Genomic DNA, 14,677 nt, shown 5'->3' with positions numbered 1-14,677 from the left:
TACTGTTCCCTTGGCTGTATTTTTTTTAACACAAGTGGCTGTAACTGCTCTTCTAGCACTAAAGTCAGTCAGTCAGGGTCTTTGGCCCATTCAGAGACTGCCCGTCCGTTTAGGTGTATCAAGGTTGGTGCTTATATACATGGTGGCACAGGGAGCCAGTCCACGAGCTGGTCCCCCAGAAAACATCAAGTGGTGAAGTGATTTTCAGCTTAGTTCCCCGGGTTGACCTACTGCCTTGTTAGCACAGCAAAAAGACAAGACACGGGAAGCAAATGGGCAGCAGCCTGCACTTGGTTTGGCTTCTGCTGCTGCAGAGTGGGACTTTGTAGTGCCTGCCTCCTCCTGTATCCCACCTGATCCTTCTTCACACAGCAAAAATCCCCTTCAACAATGGAGATTTTCCTTAGGAAAAGCATGCCCAGGTGTTAGGTCATTCGTTGTTGGCAGTGTCTTTGGAGAGAATGAAGTAGAGCCGTGATGCAAGTCAGCAACATGCAGCCCTTCCAGCTGTTCTCATTGCTGGGACTGAGGACAAACCTCAGGATTACCGGGTTTACTGTCTGAGATGATACAATAAATGACACTGCCACTTCCTGGTGTTTTCAAATATGGACCTGACCCAGTGTGTTGCAGGCTGGGGAAAAAAAGCATTTTTTTTCAAGCATATAGAAGATCCCTAGATTAATTGGAGATGTAGGAAATGAAATCCAGGAGATTTCATTCATGGGTTCCAGGAGAACCCATTCATTGGTGCTCTGAATTGACTCAAGTATTCCTGCGAAGTTTTTTGTGGCTAAAATAGAGCAAACTTTTGGTTGGGGAAATAGACTGTCTCTTCATTACAGCGCTCTGTCCTCAATAAGATGATGTCCAGAGTTTGTGCGGTTTTTAGTCTGCCCGTGTGGGTTTACACTGTGAGGGAAAAGGGTAACACAAGGAAGGTGATGTTCTTGAGCTGGGTGCTGCAGACAAAAGCCATCTTTCTTTTTGAACATTCTTCTAAGTTTTTAATACGCATTTTATGGTTTTGTCCATCTAGCTGCTTTGGCTGAGATTTCTGAAATGGTGGCTCAGCTCCATGGCAATATGATAAAGATGGAGAACTTCCAGAAGCTGCATGAACTCAAGAAAGACTTGATAGGCATAGACAATCTGGTGATCCCAGGAAGGGTAAGTAGCAGAGTTGTGATAAAGGTCTGATACAATTTCAAAGCATTAGGTATGTTTTAGAAACCTGTTTCTTAGGAGCAGCTGTGAAATTGCCTTTCCTCATATGAACCTTTTTCTCTCATGAAAAACTATCAAATGTAAACATAATAATACCATAGAAAACAGGAGCCTTTGAAGTGGGAAGAAGCAATCATCTTTATCACCTTTTTACTGATTTTATTACGTTTATCTTATGTATAGATTTAGATGGTTGTAGGCAATTCCAAATATCTATTACAACAGAGGCAGTAAAAATGTAATATTTATCACAGTGTTCAGAGCTTGAGCAATTGCACATTTCCTCATTTCTTGCTGCCCTTAATTTTTTTTTCCAACCCTCGATGCTAGAGCATAGCAGATTAAAGGAAAGTACGACATTTGTGCTGGAGGACCTTCAGCCCTTTTACGATGCCTAGCTTTGAAGGCATCATGGCCCTGGGGACAAGCAGTCTCTTTAGTCTACATGTGATGTTAGGCAATAATTTCTGAGCCAGCGTTGCCTTAAGTAAACACTTTTAATTGTGTTATAAAAATATCTCTTTCTCACTTGTCATGCTTTTTTAAAAACGGAGGCTTATTTCAGAATAAATGAGCCTCAGGGTAGTATTTGTAGCCTTTTTTACTTTTCTGTGTGCACATACCTGTGCGTGCAAACTTGAGAGTTGTCTGTTGTTGAAGTAATTTTCTCCCCACTCCCCTGACTTTTGTGTGTAATACACAAAAACGGTACTTGCGGCAACTGAAATGCCGGGGGAAATGCATTGCTAGACTGTTCTCGCCCTTTATGCATTTCTGGGAAACAGCTTGGAAAAAAAGATGAGTTTTGCATTGACCTACAAATATGGCAGTGCTTGAACTTGCCCTGCAGCCCGGCCGTCCAGCCCTGACGCGCTCCTGCAGGCTGGCCGGACCACCGCTCCCCGAGAGCCGCAGCCTGGGGTCTGCTTGCCAGGCAGTGTCCGTGTCTGCTGCCACAGCGGGGTCGTGGCAGAGAGGCGGCTTGCTGAGCTCTCTAGGGTCTAGTTCATTTAAGGATTCAAACGTTTAGAAAAAGGGATTTGAAGTTGATGTGCCATTGGGAAGGCAGCACTGAGCACGGGTATTTCTCGATTTGTGGCTGTTCCCCGCTTCCTCACTTGGCCTCTTCCCTGTCTCCCAAGCAGCTGTCACGGCTCATGCCTCCTTCCAGTGATCCACAGACCGTTCACTTCCTTGGCAAGCCCCTCAGGACATTTCACAGCCTGTGTATCTCTCTATCACATGAAATTAAACGCTGTCATCGGTTGTTTCTGCTACCCTATTCTATTTAAAGACCGAGCAGTCTTCCTCTCCTAGGAAGTTCACGAAAAAGGCAGACGGGGGGCAGAGGTTGTTCGCCTGCCAAGGCAAAAAGCATTGGTCACCACGCTCTGGCACATGCCCAAGATGTTGCTGCTTCCAGCCCTTTGGCAGCTTTTCTGGCTCAGCGGCTGAAGTCCCTGCCCCAGTGCAGTACTGTCACAAAGGTGGTTGAACTCCACGTCTCAGAGAAGTCTCACGTTAGGCCAGTGATTCAGCTGTCCTAGAGGAGGCTGTAGGTAACCATCCTCTTCACGTTGTCCCAGACTCTCTGCTGCCACTGGGCTGGTTCCTGTATTGGACATTAAAACATCCTGTCGTCGGCTGTGCTTGCAGATTGCAATGACCTGCAGCTCCTGATTCGTGCGTTCACACGGCGCTTGCCGTGGTGGTGCTAAGCCTGCTAATGACCATTAGGTGGTACCGTATAAATAGTAATTATGATTAATATTCTTTGGCGGCCAACAACAGCTTCCAGCGGCCTCTCTGGTAGCATGAGCTTACCGCGATATAGGGATAACCACCTCTAGCCACTTTTTCCAGCCCTTAGTTAGTCCCTACGCAATGCGGGTAGGGGCACTGGACACATGACAGCAACCCTAAGGCGACCGGAGTCTGTCTCTGAACAGATTAATCTTCGACAGCCAGTTCATTGCTAAGCTGCAGGTGATTCTGATGCTTTTTGTGCCCCTTGCATGCACAGCTGTGAGTAGAATGACCTTCAAAAGACTGTAATAAATAAATATAAACCTCTTGGCAGAAGCTGGAGGGAGTGACTGAAAAAAGATATTTTCATGGGTCTCAGATAGGTGGAAGGGTGAGTTACGGTATAGTTCACAGTAAGCCCAGGAAATCCAGCGTTTTGAAAGTTTCAGATGTGCTACTTTTCCTATAATTCCATCCCTAAACATTCTTAAACAGTTTGATCTGAATTAATGTACTGTATTATATGACATGGATGTTACTAGGATAACTCACACTGCCAGACAAATTTCCTTCTTTTTCTGCTGCTGATGGTGATGTTGATTTGTGTAGCTGATTTTACACCTCGGTGAAGAGCTGCGCATGCCACATGCACAACAGAAGCTTGCCAGTGGCTAACCAATAACATACAGGCCAACTTACCATTAGTTTTTACATCATTTGTAACATGAAAAATACTCATTCAAAACTGATGAAAGAGGGAGCTGTCTGAAGGAATCAACGTTAGGTAAAGAAAATTTTGCTTAGCTGAATTTTCTTAAAATGAATGAAAGACTATGAAGGAGTTTACCCTAAAGATCATTACAAAGGGAAAGAAATTATCCTATAAATAAGATTTTCAACATGTTTAATAAAGAAAATAGAAAGTCTTGGTGACTGATAGACAAGTCAGTCCTATGAGCAAGTAGTCATATTTATGTTTGCATAATAAAAAATCATCATCTTTGCAGAAGGTACAGTCAGTCCTATGAGCAAGTAGTCAGATTTATGTTTGCATAATAAAAAATCATCATCTTTGCAGAAGGTACATATTTGTTTTGTATTTGTTTCCCACAGGAGTTCATTAGACTGGGCAGTCTTAGTAAGTTGTCTGGAAAAGGTTTACAGCAAAGGATGTTCTTCCTGGTAAGCAAGAAGACAGTTTTTCTGCGTATAATTAAATGTAACTATAGGCAACTATTAGGCATACTGTTAGACTCGAATTGTGAATTACAGTAAGTATTTTTAAACAGCCTTATTTAAGGTAACATAACACATCACCTGTGTAGCTGGTTGTTAAGAATTTATGATTCTGTCCAAACCCAATATTCTCTTTGTAACTGCTTCTTACAAAGATAAAACTATTTATTTTTATATGACACTGTAAATATCACGATAAAATAATACCTCCTAGCACATTGTCTTAAATAAAAGCAGAGTCGTCATAAAATGAAAAGTGGCGCCAGGGTTAGTGATCGTGTCCAGAAAAGAAGATGAAAAGTAACTCCTGGTGATATGAACGATAATCCACATAATGCTCTCAGGACACATTTACAGAATCACGTTTCTCCACAAACCATCCAGTTTCAGCCCACAAGTGCCCAGCATGTTGAAGGACCTGCCTTTACCTGGAGATACATTTTGTAGCCCTTGCACTAGGAAAGGTTATCTCCTCCCACCATCACTCGCAGCGTTTTCAGGTTACGGTGATCCCATGCGGTCTCCGATCCACAAGAGCCGATGGAACCAGATAGTTCCTCCTCTCTTCTCTTCCCGGCCAGCTGACTTGCTCCCAGGCCCCCCATCCTGCTGCTGCTCAGCCCCCGGGTGCCGGGGCACTGGGATGCCCGGCAAAGTGCATAGATATTCTAGTCCAGTGTTACAGGGCAAAACATTAAAGAGTCAATGCGGTGTGGCAGGAAAATACTTCCTTGGCTTCTTGTATGCAAAAGGTGAAGACAGTGGGTGTGTAGAAAAGCTTGTGAGTGTGCTAGGTTTTACAAGGTGTTTGACATTTAATCTTTTAAATGAGCCAAAGATACAACTGCTAAATCTACCTGGGTAGGATTATCCTCTGCCTTTAAAGGCACTAAAGAGGAAGCCTAATGAATACGGTGCATATTTTCTTGCGTACCACAATTTTTGTTACCAGATGATGCTTTGATATTATACTTGTATAAAATGTTAAAAAGTTGAGACTAGACTCTCAAGTCAGTTGCTCGCGCTGTCAAATAAATCTTTGGTCTGTCTCAAGCACCAGAATCTTTTTGGAGGTAAAATCCCAGGTCAGTATTCTGGGACTCCAAATACATGTGTAATCATTGGCAAAATTAAATCCCCCTCTAGTGGCTGATCCACATAGCTTTGTGAATTATTGCTATTGGATTGTGGACGTCTGTGAAGAGAGCTCTGTTTCACACCACAGAGTATTATTTTCTTGATGCAACTGTCTGGTTTGAGAAAAACATCCTTTGACCTAGGTGGCACAGTGAAAATATGCCGTTTGTTTTATGGCAACAAAATGCAGCCGGTCATTTGACATGCTTTCGACAACTGCTGTTACATGCAGGAAGCTCTACAAGTTGAGATACTCAAGTCTCTTCACCTTGATATTTCTAACCTAAAGCCATCTACCTTAAAACAGGTCTCCCAGCTTCCTTCTGAATACGGGGAGTAATAGATAGCCACTTACTTCGTAAGAGTTAAGTTGGACACACCTCTCTCGGGCACGCTTGCTTATCTTTCCACACAAATCAGAAGAAAATACAGGTGAAACACACTTACCTTCGATAGCTTCAAAGCGCAGCAGAGTGTGAAACGTGCTACCTGGTTTCACTGCTGTTGTGGCTTGTTAGTTCTGACCCAGAGATCGCAAAGGGAATATTAGAAGGCATCAAAAGCTGTCCAGTGGAAAATTGGGGGAACATGCCTGAGACTAGCTGGGAAGGAAGGCAGGGAAAATGACAGGTGCTAATACTAGGTACTGGAATATTGTGAAAGCCAGTATTTTGTTTTCATGCATATAAATAATCGGCCAGTACTGGCTAGCTCTCCCATATTTACCATTCTGATTTCTTTTTGCACGTACATACATGCCGACATCATTCTAATAATGCTTATTCTTGCTTTTTAGTTTAACGATATCTTGTTGTACACAAGTAGAGGCCTGACAGCATCAAATCAGTTTAAAGTCCATGGGCATCTTCCGCTGTATGGCATGACAGTAAGTATTGTGAGAACTTCAGGGATTCATGCTTAAATGGCCAATTTGGGGTCCCATCTTAATTGCTTGATGAATTTCTGCTGGACTGAAAGCAGCAGCAAAGGGCTGTTCTCCGATTCAGAGAAGTTGTGGTTACATTCTGCAGTGCCTGATGGGGCTGTGTTGGGTTCGGCACGTGTTCAAGCAGCCTTCTACACAAAGGTGGTTACATAGCAAAAGTGGGGAGAAAAAAGGCATTTTGAGGGGCAGCTTCCTCACAGTGCAAACTTCTCATGAGATGAGTTCTTTATTTTTTTAAGCCATAAATTTAACCATGATTCTGACAAGTAATTCATCACCAATTGCTTATAGACACACTGTGCAAGGCAAGTAAACAGTAGCGACAATCTAATTTCTATAAAAAAACATTTCCTAATGTTTTCAGCTCTGTATCTGAAAGCCAAAGTAGTGGGAAACTGGCAGCAATATGTCATTTGGAGCTCTTGTTGCAATTCTTCTGGAAAACAGCCAATTCGAGCTAATAGCACCTGGTTACCTCGTCTTTCTATATGATTTCAAAAATATTTTTTGCCAGTTTCAAAACACTTTCATTCCTCCCATTATTTTCCTTGGAACTTCTCGTGGGTTTGTATCTATTCCAGACTGTTTTCCTGAGAACTGAGTTAGGTAATCACTACCACAGTAACCGAATTTCTCTAAACACCTGCGAGGCTTCAAGTTTTATCTAGTGTTTCTAGGAATCTACTCAATTATTGATGTCCGTTTGGCATGGACTTGTTCACAACAGAACTGTGCTATGCTGCAGTGTCCAGAGCACTCCCAGCCTTCAACATATCCTTTTGTATGACGAATCACTCTGATAAAAATACCACTATTTTCCTCTTTTTTTTTGATACAAAGCAGACAAAGCCATGCTTTTGGTTTAAGAGGTTATTGCAGAACTTACTGTTTCTCCAAATTGCAAGCCACCATTTTTTCTCAATACCTAGCTCGAAATTGTTGTTGTGAATGCTTCTCTTAGTTTTCTGTTCCCCAGTGGTAAGAGCTCGTTCAGTTCACTCTTTCACCTGAAGAAATATGTACTTCCTGCAATCTGACTGCATTTGGGCTTTTATCTCTCAGATAGAAGAAAGTGAAGAGGAATGGGGGGTTCCTCATTGTCTAACACTACGAGGTCAACACCAGTCCATCGTTGTTGCTGCAAGGTAATTCAGTGGAGACAACATACATGTGTAAACTGTATTTCTCTGCAGCTTTCACAGTGGGACAGATAGAAAAGCAGGGAGGCATCATTTTGTTTGGATTTGCTCCTAACCCAATTTCAAAGGTATATTCTTTTGTAAAAGCCACTTGTTTAAAAAAAAAAAAAAGTGAATGGGGCAAAATGGAGTGGCAATTGTGCAAGTCAGAACCAAAACTAAGTTATTGGGAAAAAAAACTAGCATCTTGTGTCTGAATTTGTTTATTTAAATTAAAAGTAAGCTCAGCTTGTGACTATTTCTTAGAGTTTGCTTTCAGTCTGTATGAAGGTGAATAAAACCTGAATTTTCGTTGTTAGTACCCGTGCTGAAATGGACAAATGGACTGAGGACATTCAGATGGCGATAGACCTGGCAGAGAAAAGCAGTGGCCCTGCCCCAGAGTTACTGGCTAGCAGCCCACCCGACAATAGTAAGTAAATGCTAGAGAGTAGGTTTTATTCACTTTCCTCAGTATGATTGGTGATCGCTTCTAAGCAAAGTGGTGAAAAATGCTGGCCACAGGTCAAACTGATACATTTGAAGTTGATTTATATATATATACACATGTATATTTATATATATGCCATTTTAATGTTCTTGTTGATGTTAGCAGAAAGTTTCACTGAATAGAGAAGTGACTTAAGCATAATGATTCCAGGAACTATTTAACAAGATTTGGGCAGTGCCTGTCCTTGGAAGGTATTAAAAGCACCAACAAAGCACGGTAGTTAGTTTTTGATTCTAACACTTGCAGAAACACGTAAAAAAAAAAAAATCCTCTTAACATCTGCACAAAATTATTTCTAAAAGTGTGTTTTAAAATTAGTTCACAATATCGTGGACAGAATTGATTGTTTAATTTTTCCAATTATATATGTTGTTGCATAGAGGAAGAAAGATGCTTTTTCCCTGCATTTCATAGAGTCTCCTGATGAAACTACTGTAGACCAGGAATCTGAGGACGACCTCAGTGCATCCCGCACCTCACTCGAACGTCAGTCACCACACCGTGGCAACACTACGGTGCACGTCTGCTGGCACAGAAATACCAGTGTTTCAATGATCGACTTTAGTATTGCTGTGGAGGTATCTGCCTCAGAACGATCTGAACTGCAGCTCCAGACTCGCTTTTGAATGACAATTTCCTTTTTGCTCCTCCTTAATAAGTGCACTATTCCGTTGTCTCCTTCTGGGGCAGTTTCAGGCACACCTATTTAACTGACTCCAAATGATGGCATAAACCATCAGTCAAGACACACGTACCCACTCCTTCAGTGCATCTTTGTAAAATCAGTTAGAGCAGTAATTTTCATAGAAGTAACTGTCCGAAAAAATGCTGATGCCCTTGAAAATTTAAAGCAGGTCAAACTGTCTTAATGCTTTCAGTTGCAGAGGCATTAAGTCGTTGCTCGAGCTGAAAGGATATTGTCTTTAGCTGCTGCAGCCAGAGTTTTAATTATGTGTATTACTAACTTACTTTCTTTACCTAGCCATCTTTTCTGGAACCTTGTCTCATTGCTCAGTCTCATCTGCTTTTTCTTTATTTGCGTTTTCCACCTCAAAATAAAAATCCTTTTTTGCCCCCGATCACAGCTAAGCCAATTTGATACACATTCGTTAATTCTGTACTCAACAGACGCGAGGCAGACATTGACTATTCAAAGATTAAAATGAAAGACTCCTAGTTCAGTGTAGGTTTTAGGATGAGGTGGTAAGCCTGCTTAGGTGTTCTTCCTTCACCCAAGAGAGGCTCCAGGGAGCTCCGAGTACTTTATCACAGTCCTTACCAAATGGAAATTTATGCTTAAAGAAAAGAGCGAAAGGAATTTTAAAGCTGAGTCGGCTTCTGCTCACAAGGCAGCCCTCAGACATCACGCCACCGTTCCTCTAGAGAAGACGCACTGACACAGAACGTAGAGGTGCAAGGACAGACCGTATTTGTAGTTTGTGTAACTGCCCCTGTTTTTAAACAGAAGGTGAGTTGCTGAAATGTGGCAAAGAAAATTACTCTGTACTAGAACACTCTGATTGTGGAGCTTCTTTTTGGTCCCATGCAAGTGGATTTTCTCCTCTTTATACCCTTACGTCCTGCAAGGGAGGAATAGTTCAGCACGGAACAAGGTCTCCTACTTTTCCCTAAAGCAGAGGACTTATCGTAAAAAGATGTAACGCTTAAACCACCGACTAATTCTAACGATTAAAACATTTAGTTAGGCAAATCTTTTGGTCTGAGATCAGTGCTCATTGTTCCTTATTTTTGTTCCTCCCCCGTGCCTCAAACGAATGCAAACAAAGCAGCGAAGACCAAACACGCCCCGGAGACATACGTTGTTCTGTGAAAACATCTTCAGCTCCACTGCCGTTCCATGCGTGGCAGGTTACGCTCATGCTCACGTCATTCTGTTGGTGGCTCTCACTTCAGCATTATCGTTTATTTTCTTTGTGTCTCTCCCTCCTTTCTGTCTCTCTCGTGGTAGAAGATCCTCTCTCTGTCAGTGACTGTACTTCCCTACCTGCTGGACTGATCAGTGATCAGCGGCCTGTTTCCATTTCATATGTCTGCTGGTACCGAATGCAAAGCCTGTCCTTTTATGATACCCTCCAGAGTAATGAGGTAACAGAAAATGAAGGAGTACACCTGTAACTTAGGGCAAGGAGGCAGCAGTCCAGATATCAGAGAATGGGATGATTTAAAGCAAAGGCTTTAATGTATGTCCAGGACTGGTGAAAACAGAACATTTTCAAGAACATTTAATTTGTAGTAGATGAATCAGGACCACCAGACTTTGAGTATTAAGCTTTACAGATTAAGTTATTAGCTTCTGCATTATAGAAAGAGAATGATGTAAACAGCTGTTTTGATCCAGGTGAGAGCCCTTACAGTCAACAAGGAACGGGAAGTAATTAATGGTTCACTGAGAACTCCCCTTCATTTGCAAGGCACAGTGATGCTGGACTTTACGTCTTCACTGTGTGAAGAGTAGTTTCTTCTGCCAGCTGTTAAATGCTTGCACTTGGTTACGGCTTCCTCCTCCCTTTTGTTAAAATATCCAAAATCCAGCTAAGAATAAGGTTAGCAGTCCTTGCTCTTGAAATCCTTGAAAAGTTACCATGTGAACTCACTGGGTACTGAGAGCTCAATCTCTATCTGCAGTTCTAAAGTATGTCATAATTTTCCTTTACATCACAAATTCATGTCAGACTTTCTGTTTCCATTATTCTATTTAAGTATCATTTGAAAACAACAAAGACAGACTAGGGTAACAAGACTGACTGATGTTTGGTAATACATTACTGAAAGCCACCTCCATTAAAAAAAATAAGGGTAGTAGCTTGAAGTTTTTGGAAGTACCCAGCTACAAACAAACAAAAAAAATGTTACCTAAAGTACTACTTAGTAGTAGAAAAACGCAGAAGAAAGATATGTCCATTCAACCAAAACGTTTTCACGTACAACAGGGTCACATACAGCCAGATAAAAGCAGATAATTTTTCTTACGATAGTAAAACCGCAGGTACCTGTCACTGTTTGATTTGGCTGCTTTTGATCTGTTTCAGAACCAGCTGTCTGGAAATCTCCTGAGAAAATTCAAAAACAGCAACGGGTGGCAGAAGCTTTGGGTGGTGTTCACCAACTTCTGTATGTTCTTCTATAAATCGCACCAGGTAACAGACTGCGCAAGTGCGTGTGGCTGGAGACCTTCTGTTTTCTCAAAGCAGCAGCGGAGAGAAAAGGGGACGTCAGTCACGGATGCTGTAGGCGAGATAAGCAGGTGCACTGGTCACGGCTACGCAGCCTTTACTGCCGCTGGAACGGGGAGCAGGGCCCGTTCTCAGTCTGCTCGCTTGTCAGCTGAAGAACGCCTGCTCCTTTCCTGAAACCTTCAACAGTCACAGGGCGTGCCGTCCCTAAAAGGACAACAGATACCACTACTGCTCAGAAATTGTGGTGCGAGTTTAAACAAGAGTTTTCTCTTGTACAAATTCTGAGATTATTACAATGAAAAACTCGATAGTGACTTACAAATTTCATTTACCGTTACTGACGCTTAAGTCAAACAAGAGGGAACGGCGGCCAATGATTAATCCATCTGAGCAAACATGGCGCTACAGAAGTAGGGTTTTCCCGTCTAGAATCTGTTGCACTTTTGAATCTCTGTGTCCACGCAGGGCGTACGCACAAAATAATGCCAATCGCTATAGAAATCCTTAACGATAGAGTTTCTGCACGAAAAAAAAGAAAAGAATGAATTGTGGGATATTCTAGACATAAGCGGGATAAAGAAATGATTTGTTCGTACGGGCCGTGCCATGAAGTGAAAGGACTTAAGCAACGAATGCTGCAGGGTGGCTGGTACCTTTCTAAAGGAGTAGGTGTTTGCAAGCCTAGGATGAACGCGCATGGTGCTCTGCCGACGCCAAATCATGGAGTTTTATGTTTGTCAATTTGAAAATAGCGCAAGTCCAAGATTTCAGACAACTTTCTTAGGAGGAAATACTGACAGGATCAGCCTGCAGCAGGTCCTTATGAGAAGGGTCTGTAAAATGGGCGAGCTGAAACTACCAGACAGTTAAGATCATTGCCATCGTATAAAGCTGGTGTTTTTCCCACGCACGCACATGTGGAAGCGCGACCATGACCTTTAAATGAGTGTATATCTATCTTCCATTTTACTTATGTGCTCTTTTTACTTGAGGGCATTTGATCTCACCGCATTTTCCATCATTTGTTTTCAGGACAATCATCCTTTAGCCAGCCTTCCTTTATTGGGATATTCACTTACCATTCCTTCCGAATCTGAAAACATTCACAAAGATTACGTGTTCAAGCTACATTTCAAATCCCACGTGTACTACTTCAGGGCTGAAAGTGAATACACATTTGAAAGGTAAGTCCATCTTCCGTGAGAGGGAATTTTGTAAAATTCCAGGATTTTTTTCCGAACCAGGTTCATAGATGCGCAGTTTAGTGAATCGATTCAGTAAATACAGGCAAGTAGTTCAGCACAAGTAGAGAAAGAAGCCTTTAGAATTTTAAAAGACATTTTAAACCTGATAATGCTAGAACCGAGTGGTTGGTTTTGATAACGTGGTAGCTGTAATAGTAATCGCTACAAATCCTGCGTTACGTGCAGGAATTATCCGGTCAGAATTGATCAGGCTGGCTGCACGGGGAGCTCTGTGTCTCGGACTTCAGGAAGCGTGTAAACAGGTCACAGGACTTTTCGGTAGCTGTGCAGAATAACTTCACTCCCTCTAGTACAACTGCACGGAAAATCCACACCTGAAATAAAATTCTGATTTTTCACAGAAGGCGGCCGTTCTTACTATGTATTTCTGCCACTTCTGCATGTAATTTTTACACCTCCCACTGAATTTCGGATATGTGGAGAGCCGGGAAACAGGCACTACTCCTCCTAAATTGTGGTTTGAGGTTGTTCATACTGGGAACTAATTTAGCTCTTTTATATGAAGCATTAACATGTCAAAAATCTTAATGTCCTCTCTGTTGAAGGAAGCTATTATTAAGTTTTAGCCACGTCAGTCTAAAACTATACATGAGGCGAACTGTGGGAAAGAGGTGATTAAATGAATGAGTAGAAGAGGAAAAAACACAAAAGCCCTTTCTCGGTTCTAGGAAAAAAGAAGTAGGAACTGCAGCTAAATTACATTTTTTCACTCTAGAATTAAGAGTGGTCGGTCTCAACTGCTCATCGCTTGCACCATCCAGAAAAAAAAAAAAGAGATTTGGTGTCTGCAGAACAAGTAAAACCACTACTAAGTTCATGAATTTTGGGTCCCGTCCCCCCTGTTTATCCCCTCTAAATCTCTTTTCATATGCGCGTTTGGCAGTCATTTGGATCTCGAGCCTCCTGACTTCGGATAGACTTAGGAGTAAAGTAGCAAGCAAGATGCTCCCGTAGGCACTGAAGATAAAACTGTGTACTGCTAATAGCGCAGAAACCTTTCCTTAGGAATTGACCGTTCTTTTGCTTGTGTCTCTCCTCGTGCCTCCTCACAGATGGATGGAAGTGATCCGAAGTGCCACCAGCTCTGCCTCACGCACTCGAGCTCTGAGTCATAAAGAGCCTCACGCCTATTGCCGGCGGCACAAGCCGCTGTGTTGATTGTCCAGCAGCTGCTGATTTTCTAGAGGACGTTTGAAACTCTTTTCTCCCTCCAAGTTTAGTAAAACGTACAATTTGGTAAAAGAAAAGGAAAAAATAAGTATGGTTTTGCAGAAACTTTCACAATTCCTCAGCAAAACTGTTTAAGTTCTCCGTATGTTCAAACTAGCTTACCATCATCCCAGTGGCTGCGGTTCGCTTCATGTCTCGTATTTTGTCATTCTGTGCTGTTTTTAGCTTGTGCCAGTATTAAAATATTGTCCTTATTAGAGTGCCAAATGCCAAAAGACATTTTGTTGCAAAGATTGCAATTGCCACCTAAAAAAAAAAAAAGACGACTTCACAATCTGAAAACTTTCTCCTCTGAGGCAAATGCTATTTCTTCTCTTTTCATAAAAATATATATTTTTTTTTTACCATGTTAATCTGTAGACTGCTGGATTTTTAAATGTAGATGGACAGTCACAGTATAGAATATAATTATATATACAGCAAGCAGTTTGACAGGAATGAGATTAACTTTCAGATTTCATTTTTTTTCCCAGTCTTTCTACATTTAATCAGCAAGGAATTACTAATTTTCTATCTTTAACAAGGAAACAGTTTACAGCTCATTCTCACTCCCCTTTGGGGTTACAAATCCGTGTGGTATAAATAAAGTATAGGATTCTTATCTAACCATTTTCTTGGTGCAAGTTCACCAAATTGTTCATCTGTTGGCTTTGAAAAGTGAATACTACTCGCAAGATGAAAAATTTTTAAGATAATCCAGTGCAATATTATTTGGGCTGTTAATGTACTGTGAATGGTATGTACAAGAAGAAATTAAAGGCTGTGGTGACATTCTGCTGTTTGTTTTCCAAGCTTGAAAGAAAACCTGTACGCTGTGAGAACCGCAGCTAGTTGTGATTAATTGGTAGACTGTTTCGGTAACGAGCACGGACTAAATTGCTATGAGCTGGGGGTACTACTGATGCCCCAAGTTTTCGTCCCGCCTGCTACACATCCTAGCGTGCCTTTCAGTTTCTTGCTGGAATTTCAGTCTCTCCCTCTCCCCCCGGTGCTCAGCATACAGC

The 14,677-nt window shown here is 41.9% G+C and overlaps 1 protein-coding gene across 1 annotated transcript in view; it reads left to right on the top strand.

Moving 5' to 3' along the window:
• FARP1 (FERM, ARH/RhoGEF and pleckstrin domain protein 1) overlaps positions 1-14,447 on the top strand; it is a 173,769-nt gene extending 159,322 nt beyond the window's left edge. The window contains exons 18-26 of the mRNA XM_009288348.2: positions 1,040-1,170; positions 4,087-4,155; positions 6,143-6,232; positions 7,355-7,437; positions 7,791-7,903; positions 8,396-8,559; positions 11,032-11,139; positions 12,211-12,362; positions 13,496-14,447. Of these exons, the coding sequence (XP_009286623.1) occupies positions 1,040-1,170; positions 4,087-4,155; positions 6,143-6,232; positions 7,355-7,437; positions 7,791-7,903; positions 8,396-8,559; positions 11,032-11,139; positions 12,211-12,362; positions 13,496-13,601 (1,016 nt within the window). The 3' untranslated portion in view covers positions 13,602-14,447. The remainder of the gene's footprint in view (positions 1-1,039; positions 1,171-4,086; positions 4,156-6,142; positions 6,233-7,354; positions 7,438-7,790; positions 7,904-8,395; positions 8,560-11,031; positions 11,140-12,210; positions 12,363-13,495) is intronic.
• The last annotated feature ends 230 nt before the right edge of the window (positions 14,448-14,677 follow it).

The sequence above is a fragment of the Aptenodytes forsteri genome, unplaced genomic scaffold (assembly GCF_000699145.1).
Source record: "Aptenodytes forsteri isolate BGI_AS27 unplaced genomic scaffold, ASM69914v1 Scaffold123, whole genome shotgun sequence".
Classification (NCBI taxonomy): Eukaryota; Metazoa; Chordata; class Aves; order Sphenisciformes; family Spheniscidae; genus Aptenodytes; species Aptenodytes forsteri.
This window is presented reverse-complemented; position numbering and strand designations above follow the sequence as displayed.